Source organism: Dama dama, chromosome 18 (genome assembly GCF_033118175.1).
Source record: "Dama dama isolate Ldn47 chromosome 18, ASM3311817v1, whole genome shotgun sequence".
Taxonomy (NCBI): Eukaryota; Metazoa; Chordata; class Mammalia; order Artiodactyla; family Cervidae; genus Dama; species Dama dama.
The window spans coordinates 98203476-98224650 of NC_083698.1; the positions used below are offsets into that span (position 1 = coordinate 98203476).

The 21175-nt window shown below is 49.0% G+C and overlaps 1 protein-coding gene across 4 annotated transcripts in view; it reads right to left on the minus strand.

The window, feature by feature from the left end:
- The window catches only part of HIPK2 (homeodomain interacting protein kinase 2), a 208278-nt gene that overhangs the window by 130691 nt on the left and 56412 nt on the right, over positions 1-21175 (minus strand). For all 4 annotated transcript variants that reach the window (XM_061165905.1, XM_061165907.1, XM_061165906.1 and 1 more), the window contains exon 2: positions 13422-14505. In XM_061165905.1, the coding sequence (XP_061021888.1) occupies positions 13422-14505 (1084 nt within the window). The remainder of the gene's footprint in view (positions 1-13421; positions 14506-21175) is intronic.

Genomic DNA, 21175 nt, shown 5'->3' on the forward strand with positions numbered 1-21175 from the left:
GCAGAAAAGTCACAGAAAACCCGTCTTCAACCGGCCCCTCAGAGCTGCAGAGGGCACAGTGAAATGACATTTACATGCTGTGGACGCTCCTGTTTCTCCCAAGGAAACGAGTGAAAAGTTCCTGTCAGTGGGGCGGGAACGGAAGGGCCCGTGGCTCTGGGCCCAGCGTGTGGCCTTGGGCCATGGCCCAGTCACTGGGGTGCATGGCTCAGGTCATGCTGCTGGGAACCGGCCTCATCAGGCCCGGGATCACCACTGGGGACAGGGGCCCCGTCTCCAAGGCCTGTCACTCAGAACGCACCCAGCAGAACCCACTGCATCCAAGATGGCGCACAGGTGCCCTCTCTTTGAGGGGATAAAAGACCCTTCCTACAAAACCAGTCACCCCTCGGTGAAAAGCCAATGTCCTCACAGGTGGGAGGCCTGCCGTTGGGAAAAGCTTGGTTTTTAGGAAAGCTACTTTATCGAAAACGATGTTGCTTCACTCCCAGGTTTGCTGGCCAAGGCCATAATGAGGTAAAGCCAAGGGCAGGGCTCTGCAGGCACAAGTAAGGCTGGATGACCAGATTCCACAAAGTCTTCTTCGTCTTCTTTCTGGACTCTGAGATTTCAGAGGTAACAGTCCCTCACATCTCTTCTTCTAACGGTCACTGCCCTTCACTTTGAGAGGACAAGTCCGTGAACTACACATGGACCAGCACATGTAAAGAAACTCTGGGACAGAAACACTCCGTCACCAGCAGCTGTTTATTCCCCAGAGTTGTTTTCGTAGTTCCCCGGGGCCGGCCGTTTCCAGTAATGACTGTTGCCCTGCTGGCCATCCTGTTACAGAATGGACAAAGATATCTCTTTTACCCAAACAAAACACAACACAACAAAAACAGGAAGAGAAACGACGCGAGATAAAGTTTAAGGGTTTAATGTTACTGACAGTTTCCTTGGAGATCTTTGGGGTAAATAGACTCTAAATGTTCACTCAGAATTTAAAAAATTTTCTGTGTAAGTTCTATGAGTTTTAACCCGTCACCACCTCGACAGTCGGGACACAGAGCCATGCCACCTCCCAAAGGTCTCCCTGCCGTGAATATTTACCTTTTACAAAAAATGACAACGTCTGACTCTCGGTGCCAGAGCTATTTCTATTCTGAAGGGTCACACTTAGTGCATTTTTATTTGCCAATATAAGTTCTAATTTACAAAGAGAAGAAGACTGGAAAGCCTTCACTGGAGGTCAGCGGACGGTAAATAAACACTACCCACGGTCTCTCCCTCATGTTCTGGCCAAAAAACTGATTTTTATGGTTAATGATGACATAAATTAGGTTGTGACTGGAGGGTACACTTCTGTAGCCACACAAAGCCGGATCTGAAGGGATGGCAAACATGGAGATCAGCCTACTTCCTGCCACTGAACCGCACAACTTAGCACACACACACCAACCCCGGCCACACACCCCTACCTACCAACACTTATCACACATATAATATACACACATGCCATACACACATGCCAAACACACATGCCATACACAATACACCCCCACATATACAAAACAGACATATACAACATACAGCAACACACACCCCCCCAACACTCACACATCCCCACCTACCAACACCTGTCATGTAGATAATACACAGTAACATATATGCCACACACAGTACACACTTCGTATGTACAACACAGAGACGCATACAACATATACCAACACACACACCCCAACACACCTCCCACATAACAACACATATCACATATACAACACACCAACCACACATCACACACACCACACATTCACACATCAAAAACACACATTACATATACACACCAACACACATTCACACATCCAAACACGCCATAAACATACAACATTCACACACACACACACACACACACACCCCTTCAGGGAGTCAGTCCTTGAGCAGAGTGTTGCCTATCACTCTAGTCTTGGCCCCTGGACCTTTCTGATGTTGGCGGAGGTGGAGAGTGGATGCAGGAAGCACGGCAGGTGGCAGATGCAGGGTAACTTCGTGAGGCTTGTGTGCCCGGCTCCCCACCGCCCCGAGGTTTTGGTACACGGCTCCCCACCGCCCTGAGGCTCGTGTGCCCCAGTCAAGCAGAAGATCCGAACAGCAGCGGCTGTTCGCGAGCAGTGAACGCGAGCAGCGGCAGGAGCGTGCCGGGCCCGTGCCCTCAAGTCGAGAATGCTGCACCCGTGTCTCTCTCCTGACTCAGGAAGAGAGGTCGCTCCTCTCCTCGAACACTGACCCCTTCACCGCTGCACTGGACACTGTCTCTTTCTGACACCAGAGGAAGCCCACCAAACACAGTCCTTTAGCGCCTGCTGAATGTGAAGGAGGTGCTGGGCCTCCACATGTACAAGAGATGAAAAAGAAATGACATGTGACCCCAAGGAGTTTGGGGATGTCTACAGCTAACAATGATACCAGGTCAAAGAAAACAGATGCTAAGCCCCAGGCACATAAACCAGCAAGGGGGCCCAGCGGGGAGCGTGATGGTTACTAACGGTCGAGGCAAGGTGCACACGGGCGAGCCACACACAGCAGCCATCTGGTTTGGTTGGTCCCTAGAACCACCTTGAGAACCGCTCTCATATCTCTCTTGTAAGAAAAAGAACAGGGAGCCTCAGAGAGGTTTGGGAACTCACCTGAAGTCACACAGCTATAAAGCAGCAGATCTGGAATTCACACCCAGGTCTCTGCCAAGAGAGTGAGGACGGTAAGAATGATGACAATGATGCTAAGAGTCGCAGCAGGGAAAGCAGTAAGAGCAGCTGGCGTGGGCTGAGTGCCTGCCGCGTGCCGGGCACACACTGAGCGGTGGGTGATTTACTTTATCCTCTATGGGAGAGCTCTGTACACTCAGCTCCTAAGGAAGAAGGCAAAGTTACAGGGCCCGCCACGAGCATGTTCGGAACATCTCACAAAACAGGAAGCAGAGAAGGGGTCAGCGGCCTGCACTCGCGCAAGGCTCCCTGGTCAGGTCGTGCTGCGCTCGGCCCCTTCTCTGTGCGGGGAAGTCATTTCTAATTTTCTGTAAAGGTGTAATGGGACATGACAGATGTTGGCTGATTTCGGGGAACTAATCTGTTAAAAGCCGAGTCAGCTGTCCTCGGGTTTCAAATTGAACTCTCACAGGTAGAAAGGCAAGATGGAATGAACATTTTTGGTGAGATGTGTCTGCTCCTCAAAAGGCTGATTAAGCGGACCCGTATGATCCAGGTTTCAGGGATGCTGGATGCCATGAGCCCAAGGTTTAGGGCAATGGTGAGAGGACTTGTAGGAAGAGACTACAAGAAGCTGGGCATGTGGGGGGCTTCTGGTGCATAACAGTATGAGTCGAGCTATAAACATACGAGGCCACTGAAACCAACCATCCATCCATCCATCCATCCATCTATTCATTCCTTCATCCATTCATTTGGCCAGCTGGTCACCAGCCCATTCATTTGACAAAGGTGCCTTGGGGAACCAGCACCTACAATAGCTACTGAGCACCAAGGGAGAGAACCCGCCTCCCCCTCACCCCACTGCTTCTGACAGATTCATGCTTCAGGCACCTCCCCCTGCTCAGGTATTTTCACTCTCAGAGCCTGGCCCATCTTGCATGTCTAGCCAGCAGGCTGGACAGATCAAAAGGGAGCGGGGTGGAGGCAAAATTCACTCTTTTTTTTTTTTAAAGCTTTTAAGTTAGATTCTTCAACTCCAAAACCAAAATTTGGAGTTCAGTTCCAAATTCTTAGCCTCTAATACTTAAATTTGTCTACAAAGGCACTTCGCCTATATTCCCTTTCTGTAAAAAATGCCACACCTGCAATTGGCGGGGAGGACAAAGCGGATCCCTGGGTGTGGGGCTGGAGCTCACACTTTGGTGGCTCCTGGGACCCATGTCACATTTCCCGCTGATCTCGGCCACAGTCATGTGGTCTGTTCTGCCTCACGGGCTCCCCTGCGTCTGCTCAAGCCCACCCAGAACTCGAACAAGCCTGGCCCACGAAAAGGCACAGGACGGTCAATGCCCCTGAGGGCCCTCAGTCTCTGGGTGGGGAGCCCCAGAACCCCAGCCTCCCCTTGCCTGGGGCAAGATCCCTGAGGCCTATAGCTGGCCCCTAACTCCCGGCAGTATTGCCCCCCTGCCCCCCAGCTTCTTGATGTCTTCTCCCACATAGACGTGCAGCACTCAAGCTCTGCCTTGGGCTCTGCTTTGGGGACCTAACCCATGACAATTGTTTCTGCAATGTCACCATCTCCATCTCTACCCAGGAATGAGGGCCAGGGCCCAACACTCAACACCAACAGCCCAGCTCCTCCATCCGGTTTTAAGGCCCCGTGAGCCAGCAGCTGATGGAACCCAGGGAGGAAGTGAAGTCCAGACTGGAGCTGCCCTGCAGAAGCTGAGGCTGGGCGTTCCCTCCTCCTCTGGAAGCCTGGTGAGGGGGTGCAGGAGGATGGCCAGGTCTGTCCCAGCTGTGAGGCAGAGATCCGCTGCTGGGGGGGGGGGGGGGGGGGGTGGGGCAAAGACAGGTGGGGGGGGCGGCATTCCCTGGGGAGGGCACCCAGGGAGACTGGACAGAGCCATTCAAAGGCAACGCAGTCTGCCTTCGGGTTTTAACAAGATATCTGCACGGGGCAGACCAGGACCGAGGAGCCCGACGCGCCCCCACTGCCTCCCCGGGGGACAGCTCACTCCGTGACAGGCTTGGGGGCAGAGCCGCACGGCTGAGGGCACTCCTACTGGCCTCTTGAAACCTCAGCACAAAGCACAGTGCCTGGCACATCTTTGGAATTCAAAAAATTACTTGTTGGGTCCAGAAATGAGGATTACAGCTTCAAACCCAGCTGTGGCCACGGGGAGAGTTCAGTAACTACTTAGCTGTAAATGCCACATCGATTGCAGATTATGCAAAGAGCCACGTGAATTAAAGTCTCCGCCATGCATTAATGCTTCCCCACGCCCACCCACCCCCATCACACCCCACTCCCGACCACCCACTTGTCAGTTTACCAACCCACATAAACCCCTCCTGTCCCATGCGCCAACTATTTTTGGATCTTCACTGTCACCACCATTGAAGCATAAACGGTCTGACCACAAGGAATCTAACAACTGGGCCCCGAGGAGGGGCTGTCAGCCACTGAGGTGAAAGGTCAACAGTTCCATGCCCGGCTGTCAACAGTGGCCCCACCGCTCCCATTTTGATGGGTCAAGTAGTAACGCCCTCTGTAGGGTGACGGACTCTGGGATCCAAGCCAACTTGAGCAACAGTTCTCAAAGGACAAAATAATAATTTTTAAAATGTAAATAAAGAAATAAAGCAGGAGGAAACTCCTGGAGGTGATAGATCTGTTTAGGGCACTAACTGCAGTGACAGTTTTACCTCCAAATTCATCAAGCTGTACACATTAAACATGTAAGGCTTTTTGTATGTCAAGGCATACCTCAATAAAGTGGCTTTAAAAAAAAGAATGAGTTGCAGAGCTTGTTTAAATCATCTGGCCCCACCCCCAGAGAGCCTGTTTCTTAGATCTGTTTTGCAACCCAGGAATCTCCATTTTTAACAGGCACCTGGTTGGTACTGCGGGAGAAGGGTCCTTTGATCACACTTTGAAAATGACTGGTTCATACCCTCAGCTCAAAAGTGATTCCAGCCCTACCATCCTCAGGTTTGGGGACGTGTGGATGGTAGTTCTGCAGCAAGCCAGAAAATTGGGTCAAGTTTCCCGGGCATCAGCACTGCTTTTGCACCTGGGCCCTTGGCCTCCAGGGTCACTCTGGTTGGCTCATGTGATCTGTGAATTTATGTGATTTTTCCGTGTCTGTGAAGTTGTGGGTGTGTGTGTCCTTCTACATGTGGCGGGCATCTGTGTACGTCAGCATCTTTGCTGGAGCTGGGAGCTAGTTTCTGTCACCAAGATGCTCACAAGGTGTGCCTAAGCCATGTGTGGGTTTATACTGTGTCATCCGGGTTTATTTGCGTGACTGTGAACATGTGTGTGTGTGTGTAAGAAGGACTAGAATACTGGGGTAGAGATACACTCAAAAAAAAACCAGAGGGGTTCTCCCTTTACTTCATACTAAAGCAAAATCCAATTTCAAATTATTTCACCACACAATTCAAGGTCTGAGAGAAAAGCAAGGGAAAACTAAAGATAACCTAACAGCCCAGATAACTTATTGATTACTTCTCCTCAGAAAAGAAATCGCAACTCTAAAAGCTTTCATGTATTTATAAACCACCTCCTTCGTCTGGGTGAATGAGACTGCCAGTGGGTTGAAGATTTCACTCAATATTCTCAAGGGTAAACTAGCACCCTTTCCTGTTGCATCTACTAGTAATGAAAGACAAATTAACTGAAAAAAACTAACGCCTGCAGTTGCTTTCAGAGCTCTTCTTTTCAGTCAAACCTAACTTCCACTCAGGAATCTTTTACCCTTTTTAATCTGTATGAGCTTTGCAGTTTTGGAAACTATTTTTATGGCTTTATTAAGTTATGCCCCTTTTTTGAAGTGACTTAAGGCATTTTGGAAGATGCCGTGTTCCCTGTTGATGGGGAGGAGGTGATGGCGGGTCCCCAGTGTGAGCTGATGAGATCAAGGTCAGCCCACAGGAGAGGAAACTGTCCCCTGGCCATGGACGAAGCACAGGCCCTGGTCATAATGGGATCCAGTTGGGGGAGTGGGGACAGCTCACAGTGGTTATTCTATCAATACACCAACTCAGGGGAACACAGTCAGCTGGGGATGCACAGGGCCAGGGCTAGGGCTAAAATCTCTCAACTCTCCTCCCAGAGCCTGTTACTTCATAGCACTGGTGGGACTTGAAACCAGGTTCTGGAGGCCAGAGCCTCACAACTGTGCCTTAGGGAAAGCAGAGTCCATGAACAAAAGACAGCAAAACAAACCAACCAACCTATTCCCTCTAGCCAACTCTGCAATCCAATACCAGAATCTAAAGGCATTAAAAATGTTCACAAGAATTTCCCTGGGTGTCCAGTGGTTAAGAATCTGCCTTCCAAGGCAGGGGATGCAGGTTTGTTCCCTTAGAAGTGGGATTAGTGACAGACTTTATTTTCTTGGGCTTCAAAATCACTGCGAATGGTGACTGCAGCCATGAAATTAAAAGATGTTTGCTCCTTGGAAGAAAAGCTATGACAAACCTAGACGTGTATTAGAAAGCAGAGATACCACTTTGCTGACATAGGTCTGTATAGTCAGAGCTATGGTTTTTCCTGTAGTCATGTACAGATGTGAGAGTTGGACCATAAAGAAGGCTGAATGCTGAAGAATTGATGCTTTTGAACTGTGGTGTTGGAGAAGACTCTTGAGAGTCCCCTGGACTGCAAGGAGATCCAACCAGTCCATCCTAAAGGAATTCAACCCTGAATATTCACTGGAATGACTGATGCTGAAGCTGAAGCTCCAATATTTCGGCCACCTGATGTGAAAAGCTGACTCAGTAGAAAAGACTCTAATGTTGGGAAAGGTTGAAGGCAAAAGGAGAAGGGGGTGGCAGAGGATGAAATGGCTGGATAGCATCACCGACTCAATGGACATGAGTTTGAGCAAACTTCGGCAGATAGTGGACAGAGGAGCCTGGTATGCTACAGTCCATAGCGTTGCAGAGTCAGACATGACTTAGTGACTGAACAACAACAAGAGGAACTAAGATCCCACATGCTCAAGAACAAAAGAAGCCCTGCACTGCAAAGACGACCCAGAGCAGCCAAAAAAAAAAAAAAAAAACGTGTTCACATTTATACTGGCGGGGGTGGGGGAATCCCCGTTATAATCTATGGCCTCTTCCCTTTATTCATGAATAACTACTATTGTCTCCTAGCCTCTGCGTTCTCCCACAATTTCAATTGATTAACTTCACTAATATTCTTAATGTCACTGAATTATTCCTTTGTTAAATCCAAGCCCCTGAAGCCTCAATTAAAATTCTCCACTGTCCGGACTCCCTCACCTAACCCTTCCTTTCCAACCCAGGCCTCCAACTACTTGCAGGTCTCATGTCGTTTTCCCCACCCCCACCATATTCCCTTATTTATTCTAGTCTTCGTGCCTCTCAGGCTGCCCCCCACCCCCCTCTCACATTTCCTTCAAGATGGACCTCAACAGTCCTTCAATATATAGCTGTGCTCTATAAATCTTCCCTATTAATCCATCTTACAAAATCTTTCATTGACTTTGAATCTCTTTTACCGGTTTTTCTCATCACAGGTTCCCTAGAGTCTCAATGAGTATCTGCTGAGTGATCAAACATTTGCAATATCAAAGTATCAGAATTACACTCCAGGCAATCTGCTTGTGTCTTTTAATCTCCTCAGAGAAACCATAAACTCCTCCAGATTGGAAATCTTGTGTCTTATCTCTCCTACCCTTCAGTACATCCACCACAGGACAGATGGTAGGCACCCAATGCACGTGTGATGAACTGAACTGAATTAAAATATATCTCAACCCCCAATTTGAAGATAGTGTCTGAAACCTTTAGAACCAGGCAAAAAAGGCTGGATTATTCTAAAGGAAAAGATTACTGGCCATTTTTTATGTCCTAAATTTTTATGCACACACACCCCTACTTCTTTGGTCCTGGTAATAGTCTTAAGCATTTCAAACGAAATCTAGACAAGAGTATTTTGAACAGCTTGGAGCAGAAACAAACAAAACATTCACACATTTTAATCACTATCTCCTGCCTGAATGGCATGTCTTTTTGTTTTTCCTGGGTAGAGTTTAATATTTAGTCTTGTTTGCAGTCTGCCGGTCACACTGACAGTGGAAATATCCAAGCATCGATTTACTGCTTGCTCCAAAAAAAAAGAAAAATAACTGGCATCGATGTAGAATCAAATGCAGTAGTCCCTCCCCCTTAATCATAGTCAACCTCAATTCAAAATCATTAAGTGAAAAATTCCAGAAACGAACAATTTTTAAATTTTAAACTGCCTGCTAGTCTGAGGAGCATGATAATATCTCACCAAGCTCCAGTCTATCCCAGCCAGGACGGGAATCTCCCCTTCGCTCAGCATGTTCTGCCCATGAGCCCCCAGTAATGTCTCCTGGTAGCCAATCTGACGATTGGACAGACTGTGGTATGGCAGTGCTTGTGTTCAGGTAGCCCTTATTTTACTTAATAACAGCCCCAAACCACAAAAGTAGTAATATGCTGGCAATTCAGAGATACCAAAGAGAAGCCATAAAGAGCTTCTTTTAAGTGAAAAGGTGAAAGTTCTCCATTAAATAAGGAAAGAAAAAAGGTATGCTGAGGTTGCTAAGATCTATGTTAAGCATGTTGTTGCTTAGTCACTAAGTCATATCTAAGTCTTAGCAACCCCATGGACTGTATGTAGTCTGACAGACTCCTCTGTCCATTTTCCCAACCCAGGGATCAACCCCAATTCTCCTGTATCTCCTGCACTGGCAGGTGGGTTCTTTACCACTGAGCCACCAGCGAAGCCTCTGGGTCGGAAGATCCCCTGGAGAAGGAAATGGCAATCCACTCTAGCATTCTTGCCTGAAAAACCCCATGGACAGAGGAGTCTGGTGGGCTACAGTCCATGGGGTTGCAAAGAGTTGGACATGACTGAGGACTAAGCATTGGGGATTGGAATACATAGGTTTGGAACTATCCTCAGTTTCAAGCACCCACTGGGAGTCTTGGAACACAACCCAGAAGGTAAGACAGGGCTGCTGCAGGGAAATAGCAGGGGCTTCCCAGGTGTGTCCACAGACCTGCCCGGGACTGCCTCCACATCCACTCCTCGGGGAGTGAGCACTTGAAAGGGGACTCCACTAAGGAAATTCCTATCTCCCTGAGTGGGTCTCTGACCACCTGCACAAGCTCACCTTTGATTCCCCGTGGTGAGTCCTGGGACGTGTGCAAGGGGAAGACGTCTCTGGGGGTCCCCCTCTGGAGAACTGGGGTGCAGTGGGTCTGGGGCAGGACTGTGGCATAAGTGGGTTCTTAACAAACTCTCCAGGTGATTCTTATGCACAATAAAGTCTGAGGACCAGTATGGTCGGTTGGTTTAACAAAGTAACTGACCTTCAACTTGGAAGGTCAGGTTGGAAGGGGTTACTCATGCATCAAACAACGAAAACAAGCAGCCTTTCTTTCCTAAGAAACACACTGTCGGGCTTGCCCCACAGAATACCTACAGCAACGTGTTGAACCTCGACCAAGCACATGCCTAATAGTTGGGGAAAACTATTTGCTTCCCAAGACCCACCTACTTTTCCAGGTACCTCCCCTCCCTCCCAGGAGGACAGGAAGATCTCTACATCATAAGGTTTCCACATCGCTAGGTGGGGAAGAGGGTGGGATGAGACATTTAGTACTGTCCATTCAAAAACAGGGCAGGAAATGTAAACCTTCTCCCCTTTGAAAGTGGGATCCCTAAAGCAACTACGCATGCATGCTAAGTCGCTTCAGTCATGTCCGACTCTTTGTGACCCCATGGATTGTGGCCCGCCAGGCTCCTCTGTCCATGGGATTCTCCAGGCAAGGATACTGAAGTGAGTTGCCATGCCCTCCTCCAGTTGCTGGTGGTTTAGTTGCTAAGTCGTGTCAGACTCTTCTGACATCATGGACTGTAGCCTGCCAATCTCCTCTGTCCATGGGATTCTCCAGGCAAGAATACTGGAGTCGGTTGCCATTTCTTTTTCTACGGGATCTTCCCGACCCAGGAATCAAACCCGGGTCTCCTGCATTGCAGGCAGATTCTTTACCAACTGAGCTGGTCTTCCCAATCCAGGAATTGAACCCAGGTCTCCTGCATTGCAGGTGGATTTTTTACCATCTGAGCCACCAGGAAAGCCCAAGAATACTAGAGTGGGTAGCCTCTCCCTTCTCCAGGGGAATCTTCCTGACTCAGGAATCGAACCAGAGTCTCCTGCATTGCAAGCGGATTCTTTACCAGCTGAGCAACCAGGGATGCCTGCTTTAAGTATGCACTGCCTTTTAAACAGAGCTTTTAAAAGCCTTTTTACAAGTTGCTGGGTTCGATTTTTAGTAAACATGAATAAAGCCAGTATTCTTTACTAAACAGCATCAACTTAACAAAATAATAAAAGCCTGAGCATCCTGACTCTGCTGCAGTTCACCCTAAATTCAGGCCAAGACCCAGGAAGAAGTGGCCTCTGACATGCTGGTCTGGCACCCCCAAGCGTAGAGGGACCACGGCGGCGGGGAGCTGGCTACAGCGCTGAAAATCCCTCAGATGGGCGGGTGAGCCTACGTGATGCCACCCAGACTGCACGTTGCGAGAAGGGCACTTGAAGAGAACGCCTGCCATCCCAGCCCTGCCCAACCACCTCCTTCACACCCTCCCCTGGGGTGGAGGCCCAGGCCCCCTTCCGCAGCGGCCACGGCACCAGCCTTACAGCCTCCCTCTCTGCTTGGCTCTGGGGCTGAGGGTCCGACAGCTGACCACAGAGGCTTAAGAAGCAGGTGAGTGGAGGAACCGGGTGAGCAATACAGAGTCACCCCTCCAGAAACCTAGGGGACACGGACACGAGGCTCCTCCCTGGATGCTCAAGAAGGGATGGGGGGATGGTGGTGGATGGAACAGGTGGAATGGCCTGCAAACCTGTTTGAGTCAGGACTGAGATGAGGGAAGTGGGGGACCATGGGGATGCCTGTCTCATGGCCACAGACCATCCAGGGGAGGGGGCGCGAGGTCATGGATGGAGACTCAAGGGTGAGGGCTGGGCTGGGTCATGAGACCCTGGGGTGAGGGCACCTGTGAAGATCTGGCCAGGTGGAGGGGTGGGCAGATGGGCAGACAAGGTGGGGAGGCGCCAGGATGGCCTCAGAATGGGTTGATGGGCTGGCTGTGCCCACATGGCTCAGACACACTCACCTCCTCCGTGGCCGGGATGGATGGGTGAGCGGAAAGCATGTGCACCCTCGAGGGCCGGGCCCACAGGGCCTAGGAACGATGAAGTCGAGGGATTCAGGTTTTACCGCTCACGTGTCAACCTCCTAAATGTGTTGTCAGCCCCCATCTTCTCGTGGGGGTTTTAGTTTCATTTCTTGCCAACCTCCACGAGTCTTGGACCGTTCAAACATTCCCTCAAGCGCAGACCACTGCCGTCTCCCAGAAAAGACTTACTTGCTCCCATTTCTATCCAAGCCCTGGGCATCCACCACGTGCCGGACTCAGAGCCGAGCATCCAAACCATGTCCCAGCTCCATCATCCAACAGCCCTACACAGCTGGTGCCCGGACCCACCCAGTTTATGGGTCAGGAACGAAGGAGGAAGAGAACGAGGCAACCAGCCTAGCCACACACTTTAGTGAGTAGAGCAACGAGCTGCCCTGACCTGAGCCAGTGCTCTCATCTGGGTCCCTCCTGAGCAGTGCCTCTCAACCTTGGCTGAGGGCTGGGAGCCCCAGGAGAGCCGTGACAATCACCCACAATCACCCCTGCAGGACACCTCCCCCAGAGATGTCCGTTCAGAGACTGGGACCTAAATCAGGTGTTTTTTTTTTTTTTTTTTAAAGCTCCGTCCACCCGCTGGTGACTTTGACACGGAGCTAAGGGTGGGAAGCTGTATAGATACTACAGACTCCAGGATGGTGAGGGCCTTGCCCCTGCTGTCCTGGCTGTGTTCCTGTCCCCAGCGCTGTGCCTGGCTCATGAAAGAAGTGAAATAAATCCTTGTTGAGTGAAGGAATGGAAGTTTCACATTTTCCCACCAAGGATGTTACAATCCTCCTCCTGACCCCAAACCTGGAGTTCTCCCATCACCAGAGCAGGCTGCCTGGTCCCCAGGCTACAGACCCTCCCCTGGCCTCCTCCTTATACAGAGACATAGAGCCACCTTCTCAGAGCATCACTTTCATCCCATTACCCTCTGCTGGGCAAATGCTTCAGTGCTTGCTCCATGTTTACAAACACAACTGCAACCCCGTAGTCTGGTAGCTCAGACCCCAGCATCCTGGTCCCAACCTATCGTTGTGATCAGGTCTTCCACCCCTCCATGGATCCTCTGTTCTGGCCAGGTGGGGAGTCCTCCTGGTCCGCTGTGAGTCTTTTTGTGCATTTTGCTGGAGCGACTTCATAATGTGTGTCCCTCTCTCTCCTTCACCTACATCTGGGTTCTATCTGTCCATGACGACCTGACTCCCCTGCCATGCCTCTGCTCTTAGCCCCAGCCCCACCCTGCCAGGAATCCCTCCCAACTCTGAACATCTGTGCCAAGAATCTTACTTGGCTCTGTTTTCACGTGACTTCTAATCATCGTTTCCCAAGTGCACATGTCCTAATTTCCCGACTAAATCATGACCACTGAGAGCAGCAATTTTATCTACCCGGCAGCGACCAACACGGCACATGCCTTGTGAGTGCCACTGGGCATTCAGCATCTCTCATCTCAGGGCATACGGCCTTACCTGTAATATCTAGACTGTAGGTAGGTGGAGCACACAGCCTTGGACACGTGACTGGCGGAACCGAAGTCGATGACCTTCACCCTGTACGGCTGTCTGGATGGATCCACCAACATGATGTTCTCCGGTTTGAGGTCGGCATGGATAAGACCTAGACTTTTCAGTTTCATCAGGGCGGTGGCGACCTGCTGGAGGACCGGGCGAATGTACTTGAGGGGCAAGGGGCTGAACTTGTTCTGCTTCAGAAAGTCATAGAGGTTCTGCTCCAGCATCTCGAACACCAAGCACGTGTGGTTCTTGTGCTGGAAGCACTCGTAGGCGCGGACGAAGTTGTAGTCGTCGGCGCTCTCTGTGCTCAGACGCGCCAGGATGCTCACCTCGATCTGGCCTTGGCGGGCGTACGACGGGTGGTTCTTCAGGATCTTGATGGCCACGATCTCGTTGGTGCCCCGCTTCCAGCACTTGACCACCTGCCCGAACGTCCCTCGGCCCAGGAACTCTAAGACCTCGTAGGTGTTGGTCATGGAGCACAGCACCTCGTGCTGGACCAGCTGGTAATCCCCCTCGCTGTTGGAGCCGCTGTTTTTGGAGGTGGCAGTCGAGGTGGTGGCAGTGGCTACGGTGGCCCCGCTCGCATTGTTCTGGATCATGGGTGGGTGCTCTTCGATGATCTGCACGCTGCTCGTGTTCTCGATCTCCTCACTCTTCCGCTTGAGTCCGCATTTTTGGTAGGTGTCAAGAAGGCTCACAGTGCTGCGACGCATGAGGTTGTGCGGTCCGCCGAGGACGGGCCCGGAGACGGAAGTGCTGCTGGCTGAGGTCACGACGATGTGCCCGGTGCTTCCTGGGAAGATGATGGTCTGCTCGTACGGGAGGCTGGGGTTGGGGATGGGCAGGGAGGCGCTGACGGTCGCGGCGGCTGGCTGGGACGGTGGCGCGTTCTTGCTCGGGCCGTACACTTTGCTGTGGGAGCCGTACCCGGTCATGTCCCAGTTGGAGCTCGGCTCTACTTTCAGTTTCTTCACGCTACAGAAGGCACTTGATTGAAGGGTGTGAGGGGAGAAAACTTGCACATGTGAGGCCATACCTGCGGGGGGAGAAAGAGATATGTGAGTTGCCGTTGCGTGAATGAACGTGACACGGGCCCTTGGGTTCTGACCGGCGGCACGGGTCCTAGAGAATACTGTCTTCCCACTTCAAAGCAAGGGCGAAGCAGCTTCCCTGGTGGTCCGGGGGTGAAGAATGTGCCTTGCGACGCAGGGGGACGCCAGTTCGATCCCTGGTCGGGGAAGATCTCACATGCTGTGGAGTGACTAACCCCGTGCATCACAACTACTGAAGCTTGCACGCCCTAGAGCCTGTGCTCCACAACCAGAGATGCCACCGCAACGAGAAGCCCGAGCACCGCAACTAGAGAGGAGCCCCCACTCGTCGCAACTTCAGAAAGCCCGCATGCAGCAATGAAGACCCAGCGCAGCCAAAAAAATAAATAAATTAAAAAAAAAAAAGGTTGGAAAATCGAATCTATTCCACCCAGAAGCACAGTCTGGTCACTAAGCCTGTGGGCCCGAGGAGTTCCAGAAGACTCATAGGGTGGGAATACGGCCATATCTCAGAGATGGAATTAGAATACCAGAATTTAGTTCACCATGTTGGGTTTTTTTCTAATAAATATTGTCTGCGATAGAAACAAATTCTTCTTCAGTTCTCACCGGGTGGCAACCCAGTTAAAACTGAAGGCTGCCTCAGGTGGCCCAGTTACCTGTCGTATACTTAGTTGTCTCACACGGTTCCGGTACTCCCTGGCCATACCCAGGCACTGCAAGTGTCAGGCTTGCTCATTTGAGGAAAAAGCTTCCCACACAGGTCCAATCACGGAGCCACTCGTGATCTGCTAGCTTCCGGATGAACCATAATTACCCACTGGTGTCTTAGTCACCTTAAATCATTCTGTAGGGCTGGATCGACCAGCAGTTGGTCTGACGTTTTCACTGAGATAGTCTGAATCATTTTATCAACTTTTTTTTGCGGGGGGGAGGGGGAGGCTAGGGGGAATGGGTAGCATAATTCATGGGCTCTATTTACTCACTTTTCCTGCTAAAGTCATGTATCGATCAATTTATCTAGAAAGTATTATTATTTCATATCAAAACCTCACCCACAATTTAAGGAACCTCAGTAATCTAGAAGACCATAACTATGGAATAGCTGTGCAATTTGTAACTATGGATATGCTGGACACAGACAAAAATTCAGACAATGAATTAAGGAAAAGTAACGAGGCGATGAGGAAGGGTAAGTCTTTACAGGTAAAAGCAGAAATAAACACTGCCCATCTTCTAAAGTGTAGTTAAGAGACATTTCCTATAAAAGCACACAGAAAGTGTGGCTTCTCTGGAGCATTATCGGTGTTAAGTGATCCCAGTGTGTGTGTCTTTCCGACCCCCTAACATTGCCTGTGGGTGGTTATTTAACATTTTCCCTTTGATCTCATCTACCTTTTCCCTCAGCAACAACCCACGTTCCACATAGTCCAGAAGCCTGAGGCCAGCAGCCTTGCTTTCCACGTCTATTCTCTTCATTTCGAAACACCCCTGAATTTATCCCCGCCCTCCATCCTCTCTTCCATCTCTCCGGTGTCAGGAGAAGGGTCTCCCTGGTCTGACACTAAAAGTTGCCCGGATTCTCAGGATTCAGCCTCTCCCATTTCCTTTTGAATTCCCTCCATGGTCTGTTCTCTTTCGCTTTTCAATTTCTCTGTGTTAACTGGATCCAAGTTCTTAGCAGGTACTTAATACAGTTTTGCCAAAAGAATCAACGACAGTCTTTTTCTTCTGCCTTCACTTTGTGCACATGGACACTCTCAGCTCGGAAGGGGAGTACCAGCTGAATCCGTCCCTTTTGATCCTTCCCTTCTTCTCACCTGTAATCAGTGGTTGATGCTCCCTTGTCTTCAAGGCTCACTCCTTAATCCCTCTCCACCCATGCACACATACACCCTGGAGAGGAGTGCCCTCTTAAAGGTAAACAACTTCCTAACTGCCCAATAAATGGCCTTTTTTCAGCTTCTATTCTTTGCCCTCTTGACAACTGACCAATCTGACACTGCTGACCACGACTTCCTTCTTGATGCTCTTATCTGTGTGCCCTGTGAATCTGTAAACTCCCCATCCCACATCTGATCGCAGATGGGTGTAGGGGGCACTGCATAAAGAGCATGGTGTTAGGAAACAAAAGAGACAATCTAGAAACAGTGAGCAGAACAGCTTCCTGTGCTGTTCTGTGCCGGCTGCTTCCTCTTCCTCCTTTAAAATGCGGGCATCGCCAATGTTTGGACTTTGCTCTCTCTGGAGTTAAGCTCTCATCTCTATGCAGGCGACCCCCACATGCTCAGCACAGGCCAACTGCTCTGTTGTGCCTTCCAGGAAGGTTATTTCTGCCTCCTGCTACAATATCATAGATGATCTTCCAAAGATGAACTCCCTATCTTTTCCTAAAAATCGAGCCATTTCACCTCCGTGATCATTTCCCCATGTCTGTTCATAAAATATTCTTCTAGTCACTTGGTTCCAAAACTGTTGATTTGCCTTTGATGATTCTTCTTGGCCTCCATGGACAAGAAGGTGTGGACTCTTATTTCTCCATCCTCCAAAACGTCTCTTGTAACCACCTCTTTGCTTCTGTTCTTGCTGCCACTTCCACAGTGAAAACATTTATCACTCTCCAGTACAGCAAAGAAAGCACAGACATCTGGCCTACCTGAGCGCTCTTTCTTCCCCCAATCTGCCCATATTCAGCCACCGGATTATCTTCCTAGAACATTTCTAAGTATGTCACTCCTCTGTCCGAAAACTTTCAATGATTCCTTAGTGCCTAGAAGATAAATTTGAGGACTCTTAACACCTTCACATTTTGATTTGAACTGCTTTGCTGGCTTTACCTCCAACTATTAACCTTCCTGAACCCTCAGTTCTAATTAAGCTGTTCTGCTCACTGTTTCTAGATTGTCTCTCTTGTTTCCTAACACCATGCTCTTTATGCAGTGCCCCCTACACCCATCTGGCATGCCTTCACCACTTCTCTCAAGTTATCCAAAGATGAAACAATTCAGATGCCTCTTCTCCCTGGACACCGCCAACCCACAGTGATATTCCCAATTCTCTGTTTCTAAGCCACTTACCACGTGCACTGCCCATTTGCTCACAAATTCATTTCTACCTTGCAGAATATCTTGTCTTGAGTTGAATGACTAAGATTTTGTGCTATGTAACTTTTTCCATGTTTAAGTCATGTTTCCATAACGAGGCTACATTCAGAGGGCATGTGGTACAGTTTACACCCCATACTTCTTTTCTTCCCCCAGCATTAAGCCACGATTGTTATATAAAGGAGGCCTTCAGTTGATAGAATGAAGCACTCTATCTGACCAGGCCTCCAGGAGAGCTTAGTTCTCTAACAATAGAGTAATCACCAGTCACAAGTACCTATGGAACCTGGCCTCTCTCCGGAGAATAAAGAAAAACCTGCTTATACTTTTCCACCCAAAACAGGGCAGAGCCTAGGTAGCTCTTGTTCTGGTGTCAGCAACTGTGTTCTATCTATACTTCATCTTTGATGTGCTCTGACTTCCCAGGGTCAACCTCAGCCCAACACCCAACACCTGCTCTGAACCCTACCTTGACCCTGACCACATAGATCTGACAGAGGCTTCCTGTCTTGTTTGGTTCCTGAACTCCAGTATCTACTTGTGTGACATGACTACACTTCTGTAGACAGCCTTCTGCCTAACAAGACTATTCTGGCTTGCTCATTCAGAATTCAAAACTTAGCCTGTTTCATCCTGCTGTACTTTTTGTTCAAGTCAATTTCCCCTCAATTCTATAATAGCACAGAAAATGTCTATTCTATATACATCAGTATTAAATAACCATACTGTTCTAGATCAAACCAGTCAATCCTAAAGGAAATCAACCCTGAATATTCATTGGAAAGATTCATGTTGAAGCCAAAGCTCCAATACTTTGGTCATCTGATGCCAAGAGCCAACTCACTGGAAAAGATCCTGATGCTGGGAAAGACTGAAGGCAAGAGGAGGAGGGGATGACAGAGGATGAGATGTTTGGATGGCATCACTGACTCAATGGACATGAGTTTGAGCAAACTCTGGGAGATGGTGAAGGACAGGGAAACCTGGCATGTGGCAGTCCATGGGGTCTTAAAGAGTCAGACATGACTGAGCGAATGAACAACAACTGTTCCAGATATTTTATACAATATATAAATGACCAATCCCTTGGCTTTTGGTAACTTTATCCCTGAAAAGGCAAAGCAGTAAGCATTTCCTTTATTCTCTGGTATGAAGCTTGCCCCTAACTTCTTCATCCTTGGTATTTTGAGGCAGGAGGACTAAGGCCAAGGAATTGCTGGGGGATGGGGGCGGGCTGTGCAGTGAAGAGGTCAGAGGTGGCATAAGAAACATGCTGAAGTTACATAAAGGAGATGCAATTCTATTCTCTGTTTTCACTGTTTCAAAAAATCTTGGTGGAAAGGCCAGGGTATAGAAGTGGAATTTTACAAAGGGGAAGAGAATGGCTTATAACTTGTTTGCTACTGGGATGACAGCCAGGGGGCATAAAACTGGAAATTGTCATTTGCTATCTCTGGTGACAGAGTCCCAGGATCAGAGAAGAGATCTGCATGGCTAGAGATGCCCTTTGCCACACCAGCCTGGCCTGGTATGGCCACTGCTGCCCCTTCATAAGATCAGCAGCCACTGTTCTAAGAACCAGTCACAAGTCCTGATACAGTCTTATTTCCCAACCCCCTAGCTTTACGAGATGTAACTGACATGAAATTGTGGAAGTCTGATGTGTACAACGTGATGATTTGGTATGCGTTGATATTGCAAAATGATAATCATAAGGTTAGTTACCACCTCCATCACCTCACACCTTACCTTTTGTGTGTGTGTGATGAGAACATTTTAAGATTTACTCTCTTAGCAACTTTCAAGGATACAATACATACAGCTTGTTAACTACAGTCATCAGATTGTACATTACATCCCCAAGCTTACTTATCTTGGAGCTGGAGGTTTGCCAATACAGTCTTATTACCCTTATTCTTTAGCAGAGGTCATTTTGCTCTGCAAAGCAAACTGCTCAAAGAAAATATAGCGAAAGAAAGTCTCCAATAATAACAACAACAATAATTTATTTTTAAATCTCCAACCTATAAGGGTTTATAAAAGACTGCTGGTAGCTGCATAGCTTAGTCTTAATCCTACAGGAATAACCAAACTTATGCAAACACTTCTTTTTGAGAATATTTTTCTGGAACAAAACCTCCTGATTAATGGAGTCCCCAGGGAGCCCAATGCACACCTTTTGCATTAGATTTATTCAGATCCCCCAAGGCTGGGGACGAAGAAGGCGACAGTGTTTATGTTTCCCACTCTCAGTCAGTCAGTTCAGTCGCTCAGTTGTGTCCGTCTCTTTGCGACCCCGTGAATCGCAGCATACCAGGCCTCCCTGTCCGTCACCAACTCCCGGAGTTTACTCAAACTCATGTCCATCGAGTCGGTGATGCCATCCAGCCATCTCATCCTCTGTCGCCCCCTTCTCCTCCTGCCCCCAATCCCTTCCAGCATCAGGGTCTCTTCTGATGAGTCAACTCTTCACATGAGGTGGCCAAAGTATTGGAGCTTCAGCTTCAGCATCAGTCCTTCCAATGAACACCCAGGACTGATCTCCTTTGGGATGGACTGGTTGGATCTCCTTGCAGTCCAAGGGACTCTCAAGAGTCTTCTCCAACACCACAGTTCAGAAACATCAATTCTTTGGTGCTCAGCTTTCTTCACAGTCTAACTCTCACATCCATACATGACCACTGGAAAAACCATAGCCTTGACTAGATGGACCTTTGTTGGCAAAGTAATGTCTCTGCTTTTTAATATGCTGTCTAGGTTGGTTATAACTTTGCTTCCAAGGAGTAAGCGTCTTTTAATTTCATGGCTGCAGTCACCATCTGCAGTGATTTTGGAGCCCCAAAAAATAAAGTCTGACACTGCTTCCACTGTTTCCCCATCTATTTCCCACGAAGTGATGGGACCAGATGCCATGATCTTAGTTTTCAAGCTATTTCCTCTCATCTCTTTCTTTTTTTCTTTTTGGCTGCACTGGGTCTTTGTTGCTTTGCATGGTCTTTCTCTAGTTGCAGTGAGCAGGGTCTACTCTCTACTCATGCTCGGAGGCTTCTCTTGTTGAGGAGCACAGGCTCTAGGGCATGTGGGTTTCAGCAGTTGTAGCGAATGGGCTTAGCTGCTCTGAGGAAAGCTACAAAGTTGTGGGATCTTCCCGGACCAGGGACCAAACCCATGTTCCCCTGGTTGGCAGGAGGATTCTTATCCACTGAGCCACCAGGCAAGTCCTGTTTCATTTCATTTCTCTCTGTGTTGAACTCTGTACTCTGCAAGGCCTGCCACCCTCCTTATTGGTCGATTTTCTTTTCAGAAAAGGCAGGGGGGTTAATGGACATTTTCGGTTTGATCTTACGGCACAATCTCAATTGCTTTCTAAGTCATCTCTGCCCTTCCTATTTGGCTCTTGGAAGAGAAAAAGAATTTTTCTCCTCCTTCCATGGGAGACTAGGGTGTGGCGGGGGGTGGTTTTGAGCTCATGAGGAGGGACCTGGGAAATCACTGTAGGATAAATCTGCAAAATTCAACACCTGCTCCCTAGAGGGGCCACGAGAGCCAG